The sequence below is a fragment of the Anoplopoma fimbria genome, chromosome 19 (genome assembly GCF_027596085.1).
Source record: "Anoplopoma fimbria isolate UVic2021 breed Golden Eagle Sablefish chromosome 19, Afim_UVic_2022, whole genome shotgun sequence".
NCBI classification, from domain to species: domain Eukaryota; kingdom Metazoa; phylum Chordata; class Actinopteri; order Perciformes; family Anoplopomatidae; genus Anoplopoma; species Anoplopoma fimbria.
Genome location: NC_072467.1, coordinates 17110188 through 17137995, shown reverse-complemented (window position 1 = coordinate 17137995; position 27808 = coordinate 17110188). Strand labels below are relative to the sequence as shown.

At 38.7% G+C, this 27808-nt stretch overlaps 1 protein-coding gene across 1 annotated transcript in view; it reads right to left on the bottom strand.

Moving 5' to 3' along the window:
• LOC129108755 (aminopeptidase Ey-like) overlaps nt 1–18673 on the bottom strand; it is a 33597-nt gene extending 14924 nt beyond the window's left edge. The window contains exons 1-15 of the mRNA XM_054620664.1: nt 18531–18673; nt 17064–17161; nt 14102–14218; nt 12629–12815; nt 12373–12515; nt 6564–6700; nt 4825–4951; nt 2531–2685; nt 2320–2433; nt 2046–2189; nt 1804–1869; nt 1618–1683; nt 550–722; nt 345–424; nt 58–188 (exon numbers count right to left, since the gene is read on the bottom strand). Of these exons, the coding sequence (XP_054476639.1) occupies nt 58–188; nt 345–424; nt 550–722; nt 1618–1683; nt 1804–1869; nt 2046–2189; nt 2320–2433; nt 2531–2685; nt 4825–4951; nt 6564–6700; nt 12373–12515; nt 12629–12815; nt 14102–14218; nt 17064–17161; nt 18531–18673 (1881 nt within the window). The remainder of the gene's footprint in view (nt 1–57; nt 189–344; nt 425–549; nt 723–1617; nt 1684–1803; nt 1870–2045; nt 2190–2319; nt 2434–2530; nt 2686–4824; nt 4952–6563; nt 6701–12372; nt 12516–12628; nt 12816–14101; nt 14219–17063; nt 17162–18530) is intronic.
• Between the last annotated feature and the right edge of the window lie 9135 nt (nt 18674–27808).

Below are 27808 nucleotides of genomic sequence, written 5' to 3'. Positions count from 1 at the left end.
AACAAAGTAATGGAATACAGAACCAAAACCAAGACAGGATGAACAACCTGACTGTACCTGGTGCTCTGTATTAAGCTGAGCGAAGAGCCTTTCCCAGTTTCCCAAGTCATAGTTTACCCGGTAATATCCAGTTACATTTATGTTGGCCAGAACCCACAAACCACCTCGACTCATCTCCAAGTTTACCGCTGAGAAAAAAACCCGGAACAAGTAAAACATTAAATAGCTATTTGAAAAAAGTAATTATGTATTTATAATTAACACTGTCACATAATTTACAAACTGGATAGCACTTAGCAGTTTTAAACAGAAGTTTTGTGGATTGCTAGCATATTATAACACACCTTCTTTTTCCAGCAGCCACCAGATATTTCTTTGGCCCCCGCCGCTCTTCATCCACCCAATAGGAATCAGCCACTCAAAGCTAGGGAAGGCAATACATTCTAATGATCAATCCTGATTCATTCTCAGGGAGGATTCATAGTTCAGAGGAAAATAAATTTCCTGCAGATATTTTGCAGAGAAACGTTATAGTCTTGGTTTGCTTACTTGTAAGGTGATTCAACTGTGATGTTAGACTCTGCATCCAGTAGAAAGTGCTTCTGGGATACCTTTCCTGTGGTGGTATCTATTGTAATCACTGGGAAGCCCATCTGGAGCACCCAGCGGTCCATGATCTCACGAACTGGACGAGGTAGTGAAACATTATTAGCTTCCACTGCCTGTTGACAAGGATGACAGAAAAACATTTTGAACGCTTCCATGTGTTTAGTTTAGGGTATTTATATTAAAGAAACAAATATGTCAAATACAACACAACTAAATTCTTCAAAGGTACAAATGCACATGGGTGTGACCAAAACATATTTTGTTAATTAAATATAGAATAAATTAAACAATTAAACAGCATAGACAGACATTGTTATCATGACACAAACAGACCTATATGCATAATGAATGAATGGGTACGATTAATCTAAACATTTCAGCATAAATTAGTGTCCTGGATGAGAGGCAAAATAGGGAGCGAGAGAACATTCCTCACCCCTCTGGTGGTCTGAGCTATGGTTGAGATAAAAATTGCAGGCAGAACAATCAACATCTAGTTTTTTATGGCAGGACACTAAAATAATTGTAAACAGAGTTGGTTATCATTACCTTAACTGTATATCATTAATATAAACTTAGATGTTTGTTAAACTTCAACCTTGCATAATTAATATATAAAGACACAGCATGGTGAGTCATTAATGAAAGATGAGTTTTGTATGACTACAGAACAAGATTACAACAAATACAAACAAAACAGTTAACAGAGTCAATTTGTAAATAGTTTGAATATGAAGTGAATTCGCTCTCTGACTTTTGCCATCAGCAGGCCCCATTTAATTTGTTGATCCCCTTAGGGTACTACACACACATAATTCAGTTTTGTCTTCCGACATGTTTTCTTTATAAAAGGGTATTAAACCAAGTTGAATATTCTGCGCCAAAGCCAATGGGTACACAAGACTGCAACAAAGCACCACATGTTGCAATTGCAGCTAATGCACTAAAAAGTACGTAAACATCAAATAACATTTTTGCAATATAATAAAAAAAATACTTCCATCTTACCATTTGTAGGTGGTGCCACATGTCATTCCCTACTGTGTTACTGTAGGTAAAGTGTTTGAGGTATCTCTGAAGATAAAAGAAAAACTCAATCAATTTGGGGTTGTGGTATAAGGACAACCTACTGTATCCACTAAGACACAGCCACCCCATATGATGTTATGCCTACAAAAATACAGATAGACATACACTGAGTCCCTGGACAAAGACCGGCTCTGAGAGAAAATCGGACAGCATCCTCAGCACTGCTGCACCCTGAGGAGCCGCAGACGATAAATCAATTTACAAGAGCAATAAGTATATTTTCTCTTGTATAGAACAATATATATAATAAAATGTACAGCAGCCTGTACTGCATCCTGTGACAGGCAATGTAGACGTGTTTATGCTGTAATATATTACATAAAAATATTCTTCTGACGTCTGTGTACCTTGCTATATGAGATGGTATCAAACTGCTCACTGATCTGGACTGGCAGGATAATACTGTCTTCTTCAGAAGACAGGGGATGAGAGGAGGTCAAGGCATCGACTGCAAACACCTTCTGGACGTCATCTAGTATTATCAAGTCTTTCTGAAACAAAAAGACAAACAGAAGTGTATTAATATTTCTTATGATGTGCGAGGGTGATGACTAATATGTATTTATGTATTAAGAGGCTAGCAAGAGTCAAGTCTAAACGCACAGAACATTCTGTTCTCACCACATTCCATGCAGGCTCAGCATGGTCTGCTCCCAGGTAAGATACATATGAAGCAAAGCCCTCGTTCAGCCAGACCTCATTCCACCAGCGCAGAGTAACCAGGTTACCAAACCACTGCACCAGAGATGACATCAGACCATTTGTGATGTTAATCAGACTATTTAATGAGTAAATCAATCAATAGATACAATTCATAATAAAATCTATTCACCATGTGTGCTAGTTCATGAGCAATTATGGTGGCAGTGGTCTCTTTATTTCTCCTGGAGGAGGTCACAGGGTCATAGAGAAGGTTGGTTTCTCTGTATGTCACCAAACCCCAATTTTCCATCGCACCAAAATAGAAGTCTGGCAGAGCGATTTGATCTGTAGAGAGCAGGTTTAATATAGGTGAGAGGAACTGAACTTAAAGTCCCGGCAATATACCCCTAACCTTTACAATGTGGTTCATCCATACTTTATTACAAAAAGCATATCCTGACTTCCCTCTAGTGTTACTATGCTATTTAGGGAGAGCAGAGCAACAGTATTCCATCAACCCCTTTGTACTGGGATGGCGGCAGAAATCTCAGTGAAATATATATATATTTTTTTGTAATTTGAGTTAAGGAACATCCTTCTTTGTTACTTAAAGGGATACATCTCATCATATCATATCTCATTTATCTAGCAGTGGGATATTGGGATGGGTCATGTTGCAGTTTAAAAAAATCTTAAGAGGCTAGCAAGAGTCAAGATTGTGGTTTGGCATACAACAACATATAAACAATATCAAGTATTATAATGTGTAATATGCCAGTGAGCATTTTTCCATTGAAAAGACATTTAAAAAACAACTATTGTCACCGGTGAAAAGACGTTCAGGACTGGTTCAAGAGTGAATGTTTTTGTAATGCTTGTTTCATTTACAGATATCCATCTGAATTATGGCAGATCATCTGAAACTGGCTCCTGGGAGGCTTTGACAACGACATTTATAGAAGAAACGGGAGATTTTGTTGTCTGTATTTTTTATTTCATTGTAGTTGTATCAATAAAAACAAATGAATTGTTGCCTGTGTCAGATGCTCTTCTTTGTCCTGTCAGTGTAAACTGTTAATGTGTTCCTATTACTACGTATTTAATTGCTACATATTTTACTGTGAGCAGTTTGAGGTTCAAAAGACGTTTAAAATAAGGTGATGGTTAAAAGATGTTCAGAAGTGGTTCAAAAGTGAAAGTTCATTCACCGACTATGTGAAGACGTTGATTATACGTTCACGTTTAGACCATATTTCCCCCGGATTTGAAATTTTTACTTTCAACTAAGAAATGTGGACGTCGTTTCTGAGTTGGGTTCTAAAATGATGATATACCATTATTAGCATAATGCAGAGAATTAAAAATATCATTATTGCAAATCCCGTTGAAATATGGTCTAAACATGAACGTTCAATCAACGTCTACAAACAGTCGATGAAAATGTTTTCATTTTTTAACCAATTCTGAACGTCTTTTCAACGGTGGCCATAGGCCATTAAATGTCTTTTCAACAGAAAAAAGCGCACTGGGAGGGATCACAAATCAGGTTTCCAAACCAAATGTAGTGCTCATTTAAACAAAATTTCAAGAAAATCAGCAAAATAATATTCTAAATAATGTTGATTCCGGGCTGCACGGTGGTGTAGTGGTTAGCACTGTCGCCTCACAGCAAGAGGGGCCCGGGTTCAATTCCCGGGCCAGACAACCTTCTGTGTGGAGTTTGCATGTTCTCCCCGTGTCAGCGTGGGTTCTCTCCGGGTTCTCCGGCTTCCTCCCACAGTCCAAAGACATGCAGCTAAGGTTCATTGATGACTCTGAAATTGCCCATAGGTGTGAATGTGAGTGTGAATGGTTGTCAGTCTCTATGTGTCTGCCCTGTGATAGGCTGGCGACCTGTCCAGTGTGTACCCTGCCGTTCGCCCATTGACAGCTGGGATCGGCTCCAGCACCCCCGCGACCCTTAACTGGATAAGCGGTTACGGAAGATGGATGGATGGATGTTGATTCCAACCCACTATTATTTTTTTGAATGTTAGGAGTGGCACACATCGAGATAAACAGGCAGTAATTCTTCACTCAGGTGCCAATTAAAAGACCACCAAAAGTCAAACAATGGAAAAATAATGGACATTTGTGTTTGTTGCTGCTCTCTTTTTGTCTTGTCTCAGCATTGTGAGGCTGTTCTTGATTGGTAGTAGTCCTGAGAGTTAAATCCTAACGTCAGCATGCTAACATGCTCACGATGGCGGTATTGACGTGCCATTTTCACCATCTTAGTTTAGGTAAGCACGCTAACATTTGCTAGTTAGTAGAGAACACAAACACAGCCAAAGCTGATGGGAATGTCATTGGTTTTGCAGGTATTTTGAAATAACCCCCTAATATAAAGCATTGAATAGAAATAATTTCTATAATTTTGAAATCTAGAAATAATTAAAAATGCCCATTTTGGTTCTGGAAAGTAGATTATGAAAGCAGGCTTACCTGATTTGCTAAGAGGGTAGGAAACGTTATAGTACAACTGGAAGAAGTCCAGTATGGGTCCAGTCACATTGAGGGCATAGTTTCCCTGTCCCTGCTCAATGGCGGTCCTGCGAGCCCAGATACGGATCTGAACACAAAGCAGCAAACTTTATGTGAATTATGTATTATCGTGCATAAAGGTTCTAAGAGACTGACGTTTGGAAATTTCTTATAAATGTACAGGCTAACCTACAGAATATGTATAGTACACACATTTTTGACAATAAAGTAGATAGCAGTAGAACGCCAGTTAACCAAATTGTATAAGATTGTTAAAATATTTATTTTCAAATTTATATTATTCATATATATTCGTAAAGCTACTATGCCAAACCCTTAAATAAGAGGTTTTATATCATAGTAACTTGAATATATTTGTGTCTTAGACTGTTAGTCAGACAAAACAAGATGACACCTTGGGCTCTATGAAGTTTGTGATGGGCCTTTTTCCACATTTTATATAGATGAGAAATTCATCTGTGGTTTAAAATAATCAGCAGATCATTGATAATAAAATAGTCATTGCTACAACTATAACAATGAAATAAATGTTTGCCTCACAATATGAAGCTTTGGCACAAGTTCAATGAAGAAGATTTCTTCACTCTCACTTTTCTATCTAATGGGAATTCCTGCTGTTTTGCTGCTAATTATACAGCTCAAATCTACTCTGTCACTTCCTCTTTTTCCCATGCCTTCAAATCCCTTTCACAATTCTAAAGTCACCATCTGGTCAATGATCTTTTCACATTCCTCAAGCCCATGAGTCCTTGGACGCTGTAACAGGAAAAAAACAAATAAAGAAGCAGCAGGAACAATTCAAGGGTTTATTTGGAATGGCTTACAGCCGAAGTCTACTGGAATGAAGGTGTAGGCAGTCATGAAACAGGTATTAATAGACTAGAAATACCAGGCAGTTGGACCTGCAATGCAAAATATGTGCATCTCTCTTATCCTGTGCAGTTCTCCCAGTTTAATTCTCAAATTCTTTGTGATTTCAAGGACATTTGTTGAAATTGCCAATGTCCCTCTCAGTTAACCTCAAGAACTGTTGTTATACAGTTCAAATTGATCTCTACTTAATGAACTATGCTGGCAGTGATTGTCAGCTGTCTGTCTGTTATATCAATCAATTTGATCTGAGGCAAAATAAATCAACAACTACTGGCAGGCCAGATCGTGTTAAATTGAAATATGGTATGTATACTCCACTTCCCCAAAGGAGAAGTACTGATTATTCTGGTGGCTTGTTTTACCACTTTTCTAGCTTTATATTATACAAAGCTATATTTACATTATATTTTTTTCTCGTGAAAATGCAGGTTAAACTTTGCCTAAACCACCAACTTCACAATAAAAGTCACAAAGGCGAACATTTGGACTTGACCGAGATGTTCTCTCAGTGAGCATACTCAGTAATACAACAGTGCTTGATACCAAACTAATTAGATTCAAGTACCTTTTTCACTGCAGACATTTTGACTAGTCATAGCAAAGAAACAGGAGGGATTGATAACAAAAATGACAGCTCTGCTCCAGCAGATATTTCATTGCAATGCAGAAATTTATATCGGAATTAGGCACATGTTTGACTGGTCATAATGTCTGCTGTGAAAAGGTTCTATTTATCTTTGGTTGGTTTGGTTTAGTTTAGTTTGGCAGCCACCGCATTAAAGTTATGAAATGTAATTGACAGATACCAGAGTGTCTCCTTGTGTAGCATTGAGCTGTGTGTAGTCAGAGATGACAATGGCCAAGAGATAGGTGGACATTTTCTTTGTGGGCTCAAACTTGGTTTGTGTCACAGCTACTCCATAACTAGTGGTGTTAACAATATCTGAAAAGACACAAACACACAGTTAAACAATAATACATTTATTTAGATAGCAATGGGATGTAAATGAAGGGATTTTAGGAGAATTAGACTTCATGTACATTGGTTTATGTCTTTGATTCTCAGACAGCCCCTCTGTGTCTCTGCTAGCACATAGAGTGGGACTTACTCATGTGGCTCTTTGCCTGCTCCTTCCTTTACCCATGTGTTCTCTATTTACAAGTAAGGTGAGCACAATACATTTTTTATCTGATTGGGAGGACTTGTAGTTTTTTGGGAAACACTCGTGCTTGATATGCCAGATCAAAAAGACATGTAGTAAAGGGGAATTGTGAAGAACTGTTGTTGCTATACTCTCTCCCGCAAATAACAGTTGTGAATTATTCAGTATCAGACCTGCATCTGTCTTGGCATACTGTTGAACAGAGAGTATCAGATTTTAACAACTCATATGAAACACAGTTCTACACAGATCTTAAGATATGATATAGATACATATTTAGCATATACATATGCTGGGATCTCAGCATTGCTACAGATGAGTGGTGCAAGATGAGCCACAGTTAGCAATGCTTTTATGGTCTATGTCGGAAGACTGCACAATTAAGGAAAGTCTGTCAAAAGCTATTAAAACTTCTTCCTTAAACAGTTTGTCTGACCCCAGGATACCAAGGTACTGAGAGAACCCTCCATTTAACCTTCTGGCCTGGATAAACTCACAGAGGAGAGACATCAGAAACGTCAGGTGAAACAAAACACTTTCAATTCTCTGTGCAGTGAATTTACCAGCTGTGTAATATAGGTAGGTTGGATGTTTTGTAAAAGCTTTTAATCTTACATTTATCATGTTACGTGACCTAAATAATCTTCAGTTACTAGAATATTTTGAGAAATTAATAAATGTTAATCGATAAGCCTAAATCCTAAAGTAAGATCTCTCTTTAATCAGAAAATGAAATTGCTTCACAAATTTCCCTGGTGCTTCTTCTACTCGAAACTGCTGAACAATGCACTTATCGTCAACCAACAACCTAAATTGTTGACATTAGTTAATGATACCAGTCACTGACGCTACCTGATCACATGTTATCCTTTATACATAAACGATTAACTGTACTCTTTTATGTTTATTGGATGTATTCATTTGTTCTTTATTCATTTAAATCTGTATATGTATTGATGAATTTGTCTGTTTAGTAGTTTAGTATGTAGTTAATAGTTTAACATTTCATTGATGAAGAATTTGATCATTTGATTTCCGTGTGTATGAAATAAGCAGATTACTGATCACCATGACAAGAACTCTGTAGCAACCCTGAGATTATGATACTTAATTGATTGATAGTTTTCCCTTGTTTTTCCAACATTTGGTGGCGTCCTAAGTTGAATTTTCTAATGTGAAATTCTGTTACTTAAACGTATTGTGTCTGATAGTTGAAGCTAAGTGCCATCGCTCCCCTTCACTTGTTTACACCAATGGGTAAGTGTGAATTAACAAGTGAATATCCCTGTTAAGGCCCTGTGTTGAATATATGCGTTTGTTGCTAAGAATAAAAAAATAGAAAAATGTCCTCATGGCCGTAATTCACAGAAAATTAAAGATTTAAAGGTCTTGGTTTTTAAAAAAACAATAGCAGAAAAATTATATACTCTAATAGGGGCAACTCAAGTTGATGTCCAATGAAGAAATAAAAGTGCTTTTGTCCTTTTGAGGACATATCCCCGTAACTTGCTCGTGCTACTCTTTGACTGCAAATACGTTCTCAAAGGCTTTTATAGCCGCTTCCAATACCTGCACCATTGAGGTGGAGAAGTCCAAGCAGGCAGGGTCGGCAACGGGAAATCAGTCCGGGGAATAACGCTGGAAGGTCTGGCATGAATGCGGAGAACGATCTGGCAGTGAGTGTGTGTGAGACTGGGGTTTAAATACTAAGTGAGCAGGTGAGAGTGATTGTGCTGATGAGATGGGTGTGGCAGACAGGTGCACTGAATGAGGCTGATTAGGTGAGTGAGGGAGAGTGTGGTGAGAGAGTGGGGGCTGGGCTGTGAGCTGAGAGAAATAGACAGAGTGCAGGAAGAGTGAACAGGCGTGACTGTGACACTAACCTTCCATTGAACAGGTTGCCGGTCATGTTGAAGTTATTCTACTAGGCCCTGAACACCTAAGATCAGATAATGATATAGTTTCTCTAGATGGAATTGCCCTGGCATCAAGCACTACAGTAAATTATCTCAGTTATCTTTGATCAGGATCTGTCCTTTAACCCCCTGATAAAACTAATTTTCAGGACAGCCTTTTTTCACCTACATTACATTTAAAAATCAAGAACATCCTGTAGAAAAATGATGTAGAAAAATGAGTCCATGAATTTCTTACTTCTAGACTATTTTACTGCATTTCCTTACTACCAGGCTGCTCTAATAAGTATCTGAGAACTCTTCAGTTTATCCATAATGCTGCAGCATGTGTACGGACATACAACTAAGAAAAGAGATAATAATTCTCCTGTATTAGCTTCTCTGCACTGGCTCCCTGTTAAATCACTAATTTCATTTAAAATCCTTCTCCTGACCTACAAAGCCCTAATTGGCCAGGCACCATCATATCTTAAAGAGGTAAGAGTACCCTATTACGCCACTAAAGATCTTTGCTCAATGAACGCAGGGTTACTTGTGGTTCCTAGAGTCTCCAAAAGTAAAGCGGGAGCCAGATCCTTCAGCTATCAAGCTCCTCTCCTGGAAACATCTTCCAGTTTGAGTTTAGCTTCACTTCTCTCAAAGAGCCTTTGTCCTTTCTCGCTTCGCAGGCTTCCATGTTTATATCTGGACCATGGTTTTGCCTTCTGCTATGTCCCTGCTGACACCCACTGCTTCTATGATTATAATTTGTATTAGTCATGCTCCTATTACTGCTACTAGTTGTTTTATTATTATATTAGATGAAGAACTTCACAGTCATCTGCTCACATTCCTCATCAACCCTTGAATTGCATAACTGGACTTTTAAAGCCAGTCTAGTGGCAGATGAAGCAACATCTCAGTTGGAGATGATTGAACTTGTTGAGGATGAGAGGAACAATATAGCTTTGGAAATGTATATATCCCAATGTCTAACAGGCTGCACTTAAACTGATGTAAATGTTTGGTTCAACTTATGTCTGTGAATCATTTTTTCTTCACAGAATGAAGTCAAAGCATCGCTCTGTTCTCACAGACATGGAGGAATTGCTTTGAGTGGCAACACAAGAGAACAAGCCAGATCTAAAAAGTAATACAAAAAGTGTCAAGTAAAAGGAGGTAAGAAAAAGGTCAGACCTTTGAATACTGTTCGGCTCTTTACAGTGATTGGCCAGCTAGGACATAGAGGATGCCTTATAGGTTTAACTTTATCTTCTGTGTTCCCACTTGAGTTATTTTATAGCATTTGTTTTTATTGCAAATTTAACCATACATATCAGTAACTCCCATATAAAGGTGTGTAAATATATAGAGGAGCAATGTGTACCTGAGCAGAGAATGAAGTCTCTCCCTCTGTGTGTGTTGTTACCAGAGCTTCTCTCTTCGCTTTGTTGAGGTTACAGTTGTTACGCCGTCCAAACTGACAACTTTGTACAAGCGTAGCACCACTATCCTGTTGCCCTTTAGGTAAACACTGTTACCTCTGTCAGCACTTATATTTAGTTTTGAACTGCTGGCACTATTAGCACCGTTAGCTGTTGAGAGCCATTGTGAGGCAATCAAAATTCTCCAAATTTTGTGTGTTGCACCTAATCTTACTCTTACTAAGTCAACTCTGTGTAGTTTTGCACCATAGCTCTACATTTATGTTTTTTCATTTATATTTTTTCAATCATTTCTTATTTTTTTATTTTCATTCACTTTATTTAACGTCTTGCTTTGGTTTTTTATTGCAAAACACTGGCTTTGATGCAAGAAATGAACTTTATAATTGAACTTTTAATATACCTTTTTTTTAAGTTGAACTCCACGTCACAGTTCAGGGTACAAAACAATGTTTTTTACTTTTCAGTGGATAAAGATTCAAAATTGCAGTTGTGTATTGATGATTTTGATTTTGATTTTGATTAATATTACCTGTTTCCACTTTTTGGTCAGGGCTAGAGAATGATGTCACCAGTCTTGGGGCCCAGTAAATCAACCCAGTCAGGAAAATGATTGTTATTTGATAATAATATATTAATGTAGGTGGATGCTGGGCTACTACAGGGATGCTCATCATGTTTTAGACTGTATTGATTACTGTGTTGCTGGAGGGCATGGACCAACAACTGTTTGTATATATTCCATATACATACATATGCATATGCGTATATTTCATTTGTTTTATTTGGATGTTAATCAATTTTTTTTTTTAAATAAATTAGATTGTGTATCTCAATTTTTACACAGTTCTCCTTAACAAAGTAGAACAGATACGTTTTGGTAGTAGCCCAGGATCCAGTTGATACTATATTTTAGTGGTGCAGATTCACCCTATAATTTGCATATTTTCTTAAATTACCAAGAATGGGAAATGGGAAAAGGACTATACTTGTATAGCGCTTTTCTAAACCATTTCACGTTTCAAACCGCCGGGAGGCTGGGTGACTGTCCGAAGGAAGCATAACTCTATGTCGAAGCACACGGTTCACCACCAACCACTTCTGAGAAACGTGAAGTTAGCGAAGACGGGCCATAGCTACTTGCATCCCCGGGGCCAGAGCGGGCGACATTGAGTCCCACCTAAAACTGCTGGCTAAGGGTAAACGTAAATACAGTAAGATTGTTATTCACGTCGGTGGTAATGACACCCGATTACGTCGCTCGGGGGTCACTAAAGTTAATGTGGAATTGGTGTGTTCATACGCAAAGACAATTTCGGACTCCATAGTCTTCTCTGGCCCTCTCCCTAACCTGCTCAATGATGAAATGTTTAGCCGCAGGTCATCATTCCGCTGCTGGCTGTCAAGGTGGTGTCCAGCACACAATGTGGGCTTCATAGACAATTGGCAGACTTTCTGGGGAAAACATGTTCTGATTAGGAGAGACAGCATTCATCCCACTTTGGATGGAGCGGATCTAATCTCTAGAAATCTGACCCAGTTTATTAGTGTACCTAATCCATGACAACCCAGAGTTCAGACCAGGAAGCAGAAATGCAGTCTTACACACTTCTCTGCGCTTCCATTAGAGATCTATAGAGATCGTGTCTGCCCCACGGCCACTTCAGTTATTTAAATCAAAAGTAAACAGAAGAGGAGTTATACAAAATAACCTAATAAAAGTTAAGGCAACCAACGCAACAGTGCAACAAAACAGGACAATTCAATGTGGACTCTTAAATATCAGATCTCTGTCATCTAAGGCTTTACTAGTAAATTATTTGATTTCAGATAATCATAGATTTATTTTGTCTTACTGAAACCTGGCTGTGTCATAAAGAACATATTAGCCTAAATGAATCAACTCCTCCAAGTCATATTAATACTCATATTCCTTTCAATTGAATTGAATAGTTGCCTGCCTGAAATGATCACAGCTGGTTATTGAATTTGACTGGAAAAATCTCTGTGGATTTAATCGCGGCATATCTGTTTGCAAAATAGTAATTGATCATATTGACCGTTGATTTATGCAAATACAGCTCTGTTTTGATACATGCAGACTCCACTAACCTCTTTCCATGCCATTGGACAAGGCTACAGTTCCAGGGGGATGGATGAGAGTCATATAGAAAACAGCTTTCATTGCTGGCTCATCAAAACACGGGAAGGTCTTTCTGGCATGAGTTGGATGCATCTGAGAGGTGGCAACAATCCTGAGAACGAGCAAAACATTCTGAACGCAATGCATACTAGCACAATGTAGAGATTTGAAATTAGCATACTAAAACAAAATATAGATATCAGGAACACAGAATAGAGAACTTACTTTCGCACTCCACCTTCTTCATATTCACTCCTGTAAAAGCCTTCCAAGTCATCAGCTAGTTCTCCAGTGAACTCAGTGTACAGCTGATACTTTTGTTTTTGAGTTAATTTACTGTTCAGCTGGATAACCAAATACTGGGTCTTAGGCTGCAGCCAAGATAATTTAATACTGGGAGCAGAACTGCCATCTGGGGAAAATATTATTAATGTGGAAAAAAAAGTGACATGGGATTATTATGCAAAAAATTCCACCAAAAATATAATAAAAACAAAACAAAAAACAAAACAAATATAAATAAAAAAATATGTTTTTCTTTTAATTTGTCTGAGTTTAAATATGAAATGGCATGAGGTAGAGCGCTTGTCCCGTAACCACAAGGTTGGTGGTTCAAACCCCTCTACCGGCAATATGCCGAGGTGTCCTTGAGCAAGACACCTAACCCCAAGTTGCTCCCCGGGCGCTTCATTGCAGCCCACTGCTCCTCCGGGATGGGTTAAATGCAGAGAAATAATTTCCCCATTGTGGGACTAATAAAGGATTGATTATTATTATTATTATTATTAAAGATCTCAAAGCAAATAGCCTTAATGAGGGGATCTCCAGCTTTCTATCGGCCCATCCATAAATCCATCCGTCCATTTATTTTCTACCCCGATCTCCCTTAGGATTTGTCTGAGTTCTTCATTATTATGAGACCAGCTTTACTACATAGGAAACTAATTTTAGCTGCTTGAATCCATGATCACACTCCTGAGTAGTGACCTCAGGAGTGACCAGGAGGACCAACCTAGGGTGAGAAACGTAGATGAACTGGTAAACTGAAAGCTTTGCCTTCCAGCACGGCTCCCTCTTCACTTCAACAGTTGGGTACAATGCCCACATCACTGCTGATGCCACACCAACCTGCCTGACTATCACAGTCCATTTTACCCTTACTCAGGAAGACTACTACTCCCATGATCACCTGAGGGACATAGTTGTAAGCCTTTTCCAAGTCCACAAAACATAGGTATACTGGATGGGCAAACTCCCATGACCTCAAAGCAACCATACAAGTCTGAAGGGCTTGCCAGGGCCAGGACAGAATCAGCATAGCTCCACCTCGATCTGAGGTTCGACAATCAGTCAGAGCCTCATTTCCAGCAAACTGGAATAAACCATCCAGGTGTGGCTGAGCAATGTGACACCCCTGACCTCCATGCAACACTGAATAGGTGTGGCAGCAAAGACAGCCCCAACAATGTCCAGAGCTCTAAGCCTCTCAGTACGAATCACATCCTCACCTGGAACCTTGCCACTGAGGAGCTTCTTGACTGTGTTCTTGTTTTCCTTGCTAGCTTTAGGCTTTCTCCGTGTGTGTTTCTGTGTGTGTGTGTGTGTGTGTGTGTGTGTGTGTGTGTGTGTGTGTGTGTGTGTGTGTGTGTGTGTGTGTGTGTGTGTGTGTGTGTGTGTGTGTGTGTGTGTGTACTGCACCTGCAGCGATGAGCCTGGCAATGTGTGTGTTGTCCAGCTTGGTGTAGTTGAGTTTGTTAGAGTGGATCAGGATCATATTTGTTTCTTTCACGCACTCAAACTCCATAGTGGTATGGCCTGGTAAAAGCAAGGAATTTGCAAAGACATTAATGGTGACATATTATGCAGAATGCACTTTGAATTTAATACAATTTGATTTGATTTGTATTCCTTTACAATCTGTTTAGCATTCAACAACATTTGTCCCTAGACCTTTATCTGGCTTTGTTGTTACATGTAGGGATGGGTACTGAAACTGGTTAAATTTAATTCATAATTAACATTAAATGAGCCCTTTTGCTATTATATGTTATCAAAGATCTGAGTATTAATAACCTCCAACGCTATCATACTTCCAACAAGCAAGTTTTAAAGGTTTGACTAAGTATTTAAAAAGTAAAAGCGCTTCATTGCAGCCCACTGCTCCTCCGGGATGGGTTAAATGCAGAGAAATAATTTCCCCATTGTGGGACTAATAAAGGATTGATTATTATTATTATTATTATTAAATCAAAAACAGACATTGTTTAATAGATGACATTTTTACTTTTCACAGTAAGGAAAGCAATGGTGTAAATAGTGAAATGAATGATGGCTGTACTCCATTTAGCTGCTTTGGCTCCTATTTCAGGCTCCTACTATTGTGCCTATTGTGAACAGTTGAATAGAAAAAGCAAGCCATTGTTCATGTTATTAGTAACATTTGTGCTTGTTTTTTATACTGTTGCACTACAAAATGTCTGCAATAAGAAAGGCCTTGGGGAATCCAACCATGGATTTATTCAACTTGAAATTAAATCTGTTTTAATATGTAACACATGAAAAACCAATATTGACACAAACATTTATGTAGTTTGAAATAAGTGAGTTGAACTTTAAAAAATAAATAAATTGAAAGTACCAAAAAGTACTTAATTTAATTTTAGTTCAAATGAAACAAACAAAAACTCCTTCCCTCTAAGGTTTTAAGTTAGAGAGATAAATTGAATGTTAAAAGGTATTGAAAATGAAAAACAGGGGTTTGCATTAATAAAAACGTTTACTTGCTGGGGGTATTATACATACATTTAAATATTTATATATCTAGGCAAGCCTGATCTCACAGAAATACACACATTGACCACAACCTGTTAAATTGCATTACATGGTGGTGTAACGTAATGTGTAAAAAGTAACGCGTTGGCACCATGGAAACAATGCCAATTAACCTTATGTTGTGTTCCTCTGCTGACCAGAAATGTATGCTCTTGTTGGGGTATGCAACTCTACCCAAGCTTCTTTAACTGTTGGCTTGTTGGTTTTTGTACAATGCATAAAGCTGGCCGTAGACTGGCAAAAAGCTGTGTGTTTTGCAAACTGCTTAAAAAAAACCTATTGAGACACATACTCGCTGTATACATTTACAAAGAATGCTCCTAAAACCAAATAATTTTGTCATATCCCTCGTGTCCTAATTTAAGGATGTATCCGGAATCATCAGAGTTAATGTGTCAATGTACAGCAGCTGTAGAAGTCCCACTGTATTGTTGTGCATCAGGAAAAGCTCCAATTGACATTTTTATTTCTGCGAGTGGGAACATGCGATCAGTCGCCTCTGTACTGGCATGTGTGCATGGGTCTGTGAAAGAGCTAGTGAGTGAGCGTGCACCTATGTGTTAGTCCACGGTCAATAGCGCATTTTGCTGCAGAAAAGTGTATAATATTTTGCGTGTCCAGTTATGGCTGCATGCTCCTCTGGTAAACCTAACGTTCATTTTCAGTCGTTATTTTAAGCCCAACCATGATGTTTTTCCTAAACCTTACTAAGAAGTTTTGTTGCCTAAACATAACTTCCTTTTGTATCGTAATGTTGTCCCGAGCAACTGGAAAAGAAATTGACAATTCGTGTACCTGTACTTAAATCCAATAGATTTTATTTTGCGACGATTTTACAAACTGGCGTGAGATAGTGTTGGGAAATCTGCACTCTACTGAGAGTACCTTTCTACTTGGGAATGATACTTAACAATAAATAAGACTGCAGCTGTAGTAATAATGACAGGGACGTTTACTGCTGCAGCAGCACTGCACAGAACATGAAAGGTCAAATATCCATGATAGCTTATACATCTTTGTGCATAGCTGCAGATCTACAGCGCTAAATAAAAACTTTTCTTGTGAGATGGGTGAGTGGGCTTGGCCAGCAAGCTTTTGGTTTGATGGGTTCTCTCATGGGATATGTTGTTTAATGCTATAAAACGTTGTATTGCTTTATCTTTATCTAAATAATGAGATTTGTTTACATTTTATTGACATCCACAGTGAAAGACTCAAAAGCAATGCTTTCACCAGAATTACTGTAAATAGGTGTAGAGGAAAAATTATCATTTAATGTATAACCTTTGTATTAAGTGTGACTCTCTGTTTTTGTGGCCTGCGCGAAAGCATGACTGGCTGTCTTTCAGTTGAACTATGCTCGAACCCCTGACGTCTGGCTGTCTTTCAGTTGAACTATACTTGAACCCCTGATTTTATTATATGAACTGTCTTCCTTAATACAAAATGCCTGATCTGTATACCACACTGACGTGCCAAATGATGGAAGGTTAAAATATAGCCTAGCCTGCACATTAACCTTTTCTTATCTGTCTGAGAGTGTGCCTTCATTTGGGAAATTCCCTTTTTTTTTTACTAAGTATTGACTCTCTGTTCCATATTAAGTATGTCTATCCCTTCATTGAATGTAACTATTGACTCTTTGTTCTTATGCATATAAAAACCCTGGTGAAGATGCACTCAGTACCGATTCCTCGGCAGTCGCTGACTGTCACTTTGTTGGTTTCAGTCCTTTTGCCCAAAAGCTTATAAATATACAAAGATAAATTTCTCTTTGTTGGTCTCCCTTATTCGGTCAACTTCCACCACAATAAGAACTGTTAATCACCTGTAAAAATGTAGAGGCCAGTGTTTGGGTCACAGCTGAGACGAGGCCACAGGGTGATGTTGTAGTAGTCAGGGACCAAATCAGTGGGGAGACGAAAGCTGCAGGGGAAAAATTCTAAGATCATTGAAATGAATCAAACAATGTATTTTTTGTATGTATTTGTGTGATAACAACATCCTGCAAAGTCCACCTCATTCAATTAATTCAACCTTGGGAGAGTGCTGTAAAGATATTTGAAGATGGGTTGAAGAAGAAACACTTAATATATAACATCATTTTTTCATCATTTTGATTCAGTAACATAAGGCTGATAACTCCTGAGCGTCAGGTTTGATGAGTTATATAATTTAAATTTTCCACTAAACATTTAGCCTAATAAATAATGTCCAGTGTTCAAAACACACTGTAATCATATTCTGGGTTATTAAATAATGACACCGCAATCGGATTATCAATAAATACAGACGCAAGTAATGAATAAATAATGCTAACGCTTTCTGCCAGTAAAAAATCAAACCTGTGCCTCTAAGCGGGGCACAGTATAAATACAGTGTGAATACAGAGTGCAGTTGTTTGTTAAACAAGTAACACGTTACAGAGAGAAAACTCTGCTGCTCTAACAAAAATTATTAGAAATAAATGATCAGAAAAATAAGTTTTACTGAAATAATATACATTCCCTCACACTTTAAGTTTTACATTTAGTTTATAATTCATTTTTGTCTCCATCAAATCAACTAAACTTTGGATCATCTTATCTAATTATCTTAGTAATTGTGTCCATCCTATGGCAAATAGTTTTGCCTAATGTACGTAAGTTGCATGAACACAAATAATACACGTAATGTAGTTCCATATTGTATTATAGTGTAAGATACAAATTGTGCAATAGTATGCAGAAATACCATTTAAATGCAAATGCAGAACATATATATTGTACATATTATCTGTAGACAAACAAGGTAAACCTGTTCTATATATTTCCGTTAGGGTGACCGACCGCACTGATGGACAGTTGAATCAACATCTCTCTAAAAGGCTTCAAAAGGAACAAATTACACTTGTTATTAATATGGGTACCTCATAAACTGACGACTGGGTCAACCTGCCTCTTTTAACTTAAGTCTTTGAGATTTCGTTGTTATTAGAGTAAAATAATATTGACTTGATGATGTCTCACTTAGTCATGGAGAAATACTGATGCTCAGGACTAAAGACAATTTAGCTTTCATTCAATGGCAGATCACTGTCTTCAGGGATACAAATAAACCAAGATTAGACTTAGCCTAGGATTTATTGATCCAATTTTATTCCTCAATAATGGTGTATTGCATAATTTTTCATTATACTGTGAGGCACATTGGATCTGTGTATTCGTCTGCAGTTTTACCTATAACTTTCTGCAAATTTTGCATTTCGTATAATCATCCTTCAAGTGTCAAACATTTTGCTCAACCAACGTCCTACCTGTCCCAAGGAGCTGTGACATCATTACCATCACCTCCTCCTGTCAGGGCAATAGTCCACAACGTGACAATGGTTGCCACGGATACCAGGGCTAAGACTACGGCCACAACACACAGCCTGCTAACTCTGAACCGTTTATCCATGGCCTAAAAAAACAGCACAGACGTTCCACAGATAGATCTATAAAGAATCACTGTGAGGAAAGCAGTTGTCTAAAAGTACTCCCCCCTTTAGTGGCAGACTGCTGCAGGCACATGCTACTTAAAACTAAGTATGTCCAGTTCGCTTAGTTTCAGATCACACAGAATGAGAAACAGAAGATAATGCCAGCATTTAACTGCTTACACGCCCCACCACCACCACACACACACTACCTCTCACCACTAATGGATGACATATTAGGACTTAACAGCTCTTATGGGAATGGTGAAAGTGGAGACTGTTGATAACCACCTGCTCAGAAGTGAATGATAAGAGTGATGAATTACCTACAATAATGTAAGTGGATGTTCACATATCAGCCATAAAACACTGCATGTGTCTGCTGAGAATTCATTGAGATTTTATTGTCTTTCTCTCAGTGTCCATAGGTCATCCATCTGTCAATGAGGCGGCTTTATTTCAAGATGGTTTACTTCATAGATCTTATAATTAGATTGTATACTTTAAGTGTTTCCAAAAGCTGAAAGGTATGATGTTATATTTGATGTTAAACCATTTCTACATACATAGTAGGATGATTAATGATGAGATTAAAGATGATGCAGTTGGGTTGTTAAGAAAGGGGAAGATCACATAGAACATTAACTTAGGTCTAATCTTTCAATATGTTCAATTCAATTCAATTCATTTTATTTTGTATAGCCCAAAATCACAAATTACAAATTTGCCTCTGAGGGCTTTACAATCTGTACACATGCGACGTCCTCTGTCCCAGAACCCTCACATCGGCACAGGAAAAACTCCCCTAAAAAAGGATAGAAGAAAAGCCAATAAGCGTAATGGTACAGGGAATGGTAATACTAATGTGACTAATAATAATAATGGTAGTAGCAGTGGGTGTCAGCAGGGCCACAGCCTGTGCCTCGAGGAATATGAGTATTAATATGACTTGGAGGAGTTGATTCATTTAGGCTAACATATTCTTCATGACACAGGCAGGTTTCAGTAAGACAAAATAAAACAATATGATTATCTGATATTAAATAATTTACTAGTAAAGCCTTAGATGACAGAGATCTGATATGTCCACATTTAATTGTCCTGTTTTGTTGCACTGTTGCGTTGGTTACCTTAACTTTTATTAGGTTATTTTATACTCCTCCTCTGTTGACTTTTGTTTTAAACAATTAAAGTCGACGTGGGGCAGACACGATCTCTATAGATCTCTAATGGAAGCGCAGAGAAGTGTGTAAGACTGCATTTCTGCTTCCTGGTCTGAACTCTGGGTTGTCATGGATTAGATACGAGATCCGCTCCATCCAGTGGCGGGCCGTCAGGGCCAGCAAGGCCTTCTCTGCTGGCCTAAACATCATCAGAATATAAATTATATATTTTTTCCACAAATATGTATTAAATTATTCCCCATAGTCTATTCTCTTCATTTCATAGCTTTCTCTTGGTTGCGCTGCTTCCAGCCTCAGGTCGAGATCGGAGGGCTGGCCTTTACGTTAGAGCTTTTATCCAATCATATTTCAGCCATCATGTGTTGCTAGGATCCAATAAATCTGCCCTTAGGCCTTCAGAATCAACAGTGCGGGCGCCTGTAGCTTAAACAGGAATCGAAACTGTGGTGTTATCCAATCAGATTTCGAGTTGGCCACACTGGGGCCAGCATGCAGGCGTACAATGACGTCAGCACGGGCACGTCTTTTGATTGGATGCGCACTAGTGAGAGGCGGAGCTATGCAGAGCTAGCAGAGTTAACCTGTGGCGACATGAATGAGCTAATTCGTGTAGATCTACAAGCTGTTTTTTTTTTTCAACCCACAATGGCTGATGGAGGAGAAGAGATCATTTGGTCGCAGATATACTTACAACGCCATTTTCAAGACGGACTGTTCAAGAAAAGCTAGACATTGTGAGAAGAGGTCGGCCAACCCCGATGCTAGCGAGGATGCTAGGATGGATTTTGTGTTCAAATCATCAAATCAAGTCATTTTGGTGAGTTCAAAGCATTTTTTTATTTTTTTATTAAGTAAATATTAACGAAATAAAATATATAGACAAATATATAAAAAATAAATGCTTGATGCTTCTGCAAGAGATGATGTGTGTGGCGCGCTGGCTCAGCTGTGCCTGCAGGGAAAGGACTCAAGGAGACTTTTTGAATTGTTTTGGTTTAACCTATATCAAAGTTTCACCACTGTCGCAAACATATTCTCGAGAACAACTGCAAATTATTTGTTTGTTTTCTTTTATTTTCAGTGAATAGTTTGTGTCTTTATCATCACGTTTCTTAAATGAAACAATGCGCTGTTTCGTGAACACACTTGTTAAAGCTCACATACTGTTGGTGTTAATAAAACTTCTTAGACTAATCCCTTAAAAACGCCTTTTATTTTAACGTTTTGACAGTATCCAAGCGATCTTAAAGCTGGTAGTTTCTCTTAATTGTAAATGCGGATTTATTGATTTTAAATGCTTCGGAAATATTAATATAACTCTGTTGTACTTGACTATGTTAAGGTGATGCAACGCCCAGTTATAATGCGTTTCTGTCTAAATGTATAGTTTCTAGAGCCATGGCGTCATAATGATGGTATTAAGAGGTGGATTAATTCAGGTAGGACTGTCTAGGACATCACTGAAGGCCTAGGTGTGAAATGCACGGCCCGCTACTGGCTCCATCCAAAGTGGGATGAATGCCGTCTCTCCTAATCAGACGAGGTTTCCCCCAGAAAGTCTGCCAATTGTCTACAAAGCCCACATTGTTTGCAGGACACCACCTCGACAGCCAGCGGCGGAATGATGACATGCGGCTATACATCTCATCATTGACCAGGTTAGGGAGAGGGCCAGAGAAAACTACGGAGTCCGACATCGTCTTTGCGTATGAACACACCGATTCCACATTAACTCCGAGCAACGTAATCGGGTGTCATTACCGTCGACGTGAATAACAATCTTACTGTATTTACGTTTACCTTTAGCCAGCAGTTTTAAGTGGGATCCAATGTCGCCCGCTCTGGCCCCAGGGATGCAAGTTACTATGGCCCCTGTCTTCTTAGCAGAACTGAACAACGTGTAAACAGCTGTTCGATTAAGCGAAAAGTCGCTGAATTAGGATGTGAGCTATGAGTGTCCAAATGTTTAAATGTAAAGCAGGTAATTAGCCGCTATAATAAAGAATATCACACAATTGATTAGTTTTCGCTGGAGCTGCGAAAAGTACGCTATCAAAGATTCACTGGTAGCAGGAACAGGAAGTGAGGCAATACGCTTACCGTAGCACATCAGCCTACACCATGGAGAAGAAAGACAGGCAATCATCTGAGTGACGGGGTTCACAACAACAGCTATGTTGATGAGTTAAGTTTGTATTTTTTCATGTGATTGTTTCAGAAATTCCTATAGAATGGCAATCTACTTCTGTAAGGAAGGAAGAAAAAAGTAAAAAAGTAAAATACCTGGTCAGGTATCTCACGCAATGTAGATTATATATAATCTGGAGTAGAGGTAGGCCGGAGTCTGAGAATGGCACACCATGCAAGAGAGTTGCCGTTATGACAAATTGTAAATTTTCAATTTTTATCATATATATATATATGTATAGTTATGTTTACTAATATATCTATAGAGCCCCTCATGAAGTTTAGCAGAAATTCAGTCAGGAAGACTATCTTTATACTCCTTTTCATTCATAATCTCTGTCTCTCACCCTGTGACTACGCTATCAATTGATTGTGGGTATTCACCTTAAAAATAACCAACCAGATTCTGCCTTGGTGTCCTTAAGCCAGGGGTGTCCAAACTTTTTTCACTGAGGGCCACATATAGAAAAATATACGAAAGGCTGGGCCACTCACTAGAGGTGAGGTATATCGCCTCACTTCTAGTGTCAAAATCAATCAAATGTAGGTAAATTATGCTTGATATTTGAATATGCTTAAAGAAAAAACTTTCCATTAATGGATTTTCATTTATTTTGTTATAAAAATGGTTGGCAGCTCATTCTCAAAACAGCAGCCTGAGATTGCTTCTTACTCAGGATGGTGATCCTTCACAGCCCTGGAGAGGGGGCGGGGCTTATCTCCATGGAAACCTCTGTCAACAAATCCATTTATTTCACCATCAACCATGCAATAAATAAATACTAATTCTGCTTTATACTTGTTGTGGCAGTCCCAGATATCCTGGGAAACTAAACGCCGTCTTGTCTGAGTTCATAACATCATCTGTGGATTTATTCGAGCCGTATGAACCGAAAATAAACAATTTTACTGTGATTTAATTGCAATAAATGTACAAAAAGGGACGCTGAAATAACAACATAATGATGGTGGTTTGTAAAAAGTCAGAATTCATGTTTTGTTAGTTCTCTCTGCAGGAGGAGAAGGAAATCACTTTTAAAATGCCTGTTTTGTGAACGGAGCTCGGATCGATGACAGAGTGACAGGAGGAGAAGCTCAACGCTGATTGGCTGATCGATGACAGAGTGACAGGAGGAGAAGCTCAACGCTGATTGGCTGTCGCAACACAGCGTCCCGCGAATATTTCACCTGATTCGCGCCGCCAGGCTCGAGTTCGCATCTACTCACGAATATTCGCGTCTGTGCATTGACTTTACATGTAAACTAGACGCGCAAAATATTCTGTGTGTGCCTTCATGTGCTTTTGCATTGATGTTTGCATTTTAAACCTCCATATATTTGTAGTTTGACTGCCGGCATTCATTTTAATATAAGATGTTACGAGCCTACTTCATCAACTTTGTTCGCTAATTCAGCCATCAAATTACTGCAGAAGAGTACTGTTTAGCTTCTTTCCCAGTTAATGAACTCAGACAACCTATTACTTTCTTTATTTGCATAGGATGCTGACAGAACTTAGTGCTGGCATTTTTCCCTTACATTGATGCTCTGTTCGGTTCTGTTTTCTATTAACCCTCTATGCTTTGCTCAGATGTGGTGGATTTACAACATCTTCTAAATCCTTCTACCGTAATAGAGACATCACATTTTCCAATCTGGCCTTTCATCCTAGGAATTATAGTTTATGTCTTCAACATGGGAAATGCAGAAGTGCTCTGTGGTGGTTTGAACAGACTCTCTTTTTCGCCCTTTTAAATCCATTACTACCTACTTACGTTTAAGACCCACTACTTGCTCCACTTCTCCTTATTTCTTACCCCAGATAATCTTCCTTTGTCTAAAACATGCTTTACCTATTATTTAGAGTTAATCCTCACTAGAGCAACTAATCATCTCAGCATTAGTCAGGGCTTTCCTTTAGATTAAGGGCTGCTTCTTCGGACACAAACCAAGGCATTTCATCTACAACAAATGGGACGTTGGTCCATCCTCTGGCTTCACTTCCTTAAAAATGTCTGGTTAGTATAACTGGTGGTGGTGTCAGTTTCATGTTGTGTCTTGTATTATGTATTATCGCATTTCATTTAATTTGTCCCATAGCATGGAATAACCTTATCTCATTCATGTATAATGTTCTGTATATATCACTAAAGCAACTTCTTGCAGTCTGTTGTTTAAGTGAATATTCTCTCATTCACTGTATAATGCATTAGACCTTTGTCTGTTCATTTGTGTATCATGTTCCTGGTCTAACGTGACCGTTTTCCATTTCCTTGGTCTAAAGTGACCAATTTTCGCATTTCCTAGTCTAACTTGACCTGGTCTGAGGGACCAACTTTCTCATTTTCTGATCTAACATAACCTGCTCAAAAAGGACCACTTTTCTCAATTTGTGGTCAAAAATGACCGGGTTTAACTGGACCATATTCTCATTCCCTGGTATAACGTGACTGTCTTCTCCTTTATCGAGTCTCAGGTGACTCCTACAATTTTTATTCTGTTTTAACACAACCACAACTATCATGTTTTGCGTTCTTAACTATCTGTGCTGCGGTCTAACTCCACCACAATCTACTTTTCTGCTGTCTAACATGACCCCCAACTACTCTGTTCTGAGGTCTAATGCCGTGTTCACACCAAAAGCGAAGCGAATATTCACAACACGTCTTCGCATCAGTTTACTCGCAGGTTCATTTGTGTTTATTCGCGCTAGACTCGCTGGAGAGGGTGAGGGGCTTATCTCCATGGAAACCGTTGTCAACTCATCCATTTATTTCCGCCATCAACCATGCAAGAAATAACTAGAAATAACTACTATATCTGCTTTATACTTGTTGTGGCAGTCCCAGATGTCCCGGGAAACTAAACGCCGTCTTGTCTGGGTTCATAACATCATCCGGTGGCGCCGCATTCACTGAATCCAGCAAGCCACCCGTCGGCTGGTTTACTACAGCTGTATGGACCGAAAATAAACAAGTTTACTGTGATTTAATTGCAATAAATGTACAAAAAGGGACGCCAAAATAACAACACAATGATGGTTGTTTGTAGAAAGTCAGAATTCATGTTTTGTTAGTTCTCTCTGCAAGACGACAAGGAAATCACTTTTAAAATGCTTGTTTTGTGAACGGAGCTCGGATCGATGACAGAGTGACAGGAAGTGAATCTCAACGCTGATTGGCTTCCGCAACACAGCGTCACGCACATTTTTAGAATGAAGCGAATGAGGTGAATTTTGCAATTTTGCCTCATTCGCGCAGCCAGGCTGGAGTTCGCGTCTACTCGCGTATATTCGCATCTGTGCATTGACTTTACATGTAAACTAAACGCGCAAAAAATTTGCTTCGCTTTTGGTGTGAACACGGCATTACATGAGCCCTACCTATCCTTTCCTATGGTCCGTCGAGGCCCCCTACTAACAATTGTGTGATCTGTTGAGATCCCACCATACTTAACTGTGGTCTATCGAGACCCCCCTATATCCTGTTTTGCGGTCTATCTAGACCCTACCCTATCTTGTTTAACTTCACTTCATTCAAGCTTCCCTAACCTACCTTTCTCTCATGACTAATCTTCTGTTTCTGCTTAGTAATTCTCTGTGGCAGTAAGGTAAGGTATTTATTTAATATATTCATTTAAAATAATTCTCACTTTTTGGGGGGATAATGCCTTATCTGACCTCGGCATCACTACCCCTTAATTATATTACTTCAGGATGGAGTCCAATCACCAAAGACTTTGCATTCTTCATTTCTTATACATGTGTAATAAATTAAAGTCTCTCCTGATTGAACTGCATTTATCTTGAAGATCAAAATCGCAATTTTTCTAAAAGGAAAACTTTACTTATTTCAATTTATATATTTTAGTTTCAATGTACCAATGTTAGATGCATTTCTGTATTCAGGTAGATCTTAAATTAATTTATGTAATTTTTACACTTGCTTTGGCAATGTAAATGTACGTTTCCCATGCCAATAAAGCCCCTTTGAATTGAATTGAATTTATAGAGAAAATGACTGACAATATAAATAAAACCAATTATTTAAATGATAAATTGTAAATAGACTGTACTGGAATATCTCTTTTCTACACTTCCGACCACGCTAAGCACTTGAACACTACATATCCTCATTCACCCATTCACACCCATTCATACACTGATAGCAGGGGCTACCTGTAAGGTGCCATCTGCCCTATTAGAACTATCTAATAATTCATACCCATTGGAAAAGTGGGGTTAAGAGTCTTGCCTTAGGACACTTAAACATGGGCTAGTGGAGACAGGGATCAAATTGCCGATCCTCTGATTGAAGGACGACCTTGCTCTACCACTGTGCTACTTTTGCCTAATGTTGCTTGGCTTCTATCCACAGTTTTTTTTAATATTCTGTGTATTTACAGTCTGTAGCTGTCCAGTCTACAATACACTTCACCAAGTACCTCAAGGCAGCGCCCATTCTGATTGAAACTTTGGGTCACTTCAAACCTTGCTAGATTTCCTTACACTCATTGGGTGAAGATATCGTAACAGGGGACATTAAACATCATACAATGTCAAGTAAAGCATTTCACTTCAAGTGTATATTCTTCAGATAGTAGATTCCAAGAGCAGCAGAATGTTCTGTTCTTATGCCGTGTTCACACCAAAATATTCGCAACGCGTCTTCACGTCAGTTTACTCGCAGGTCCGTTTGTGTTTATTCGCTTCATTCGCGCTAGACGCGCCACAGAGGGGGAGGGGCTTATCTCCATGGAAACCGTTGTCAACTCATCCATTTATTTCCGCCATCAACCATGCAAGAAATAACTCTAAATAACTACTATATCTGCTTTATACTCGTTGTGGCAGTCCCAGATATCCCGGGAAACTAAATGCCGTCTTGTCTGGTTCATAACATCATCCGGTGGCGCCAGCAAGCCACCCGTCAGCTGGTTTACTACAGCTGTATGGACCGAAAATAAACCATTTTACTGTGATTTAATTGCAATAAATGTACAAAAAGGGACGCCGAAATAACAACACAATGATGGTTGTTTGTAAAAAGTCAGAATTCATGTTTTGTTAGTTCTCTCTGCAAGACGACAAGGAAATCCCTTCATAAAAGCTTGTTTTGTGAACGGAGCTCGGATCGATGACAGGAGTTGAGATTCACGCTGATTGGCTTTCGCAACACAGCGTCATGCGAATTTCGCAATTTCGCCTCATTCGCGACGCAAGGCTCGAGTTCGCGTCTACTTGCGAATATTCGCGTCTGTACATTGACTTTACATGTAAACTGAACGCGCGAAAAATTCACAACGCTTTTGGTGTGAACACGGCATTAGTGTGCGATAGATTTGGAACCAGTCAGGCAGTGAGTGAAAGCGCTTTAAGGATGTAAATCAGGGGACAGACTTTTGCGTCTGAAGTGGTGGCCCTGCTTTGCTGCGGTCAATCTAAAAGTTACATATAATTAGAACCAACTTTAGCTGCAACAAAACAATTATGCATAATGTAATTGGTTTTGATTATTACGGACAGTCAGACATCTGATATCAAACATATCAAACAATAGCGCTGGCTTATTAGAAAATGTTGTGGTGCTCAAGTCCATCAGCAGGCACAAAGTCGTTTCCAGCCGCATGATGCTGTTACATGTAAATTTACATGGGAATTACATATATGTGATAGTACAAGCTGTACAAAATGACGGGATACAGGAAAATAATGAACCAGAAATACCAAACATTCAACTAACAGCA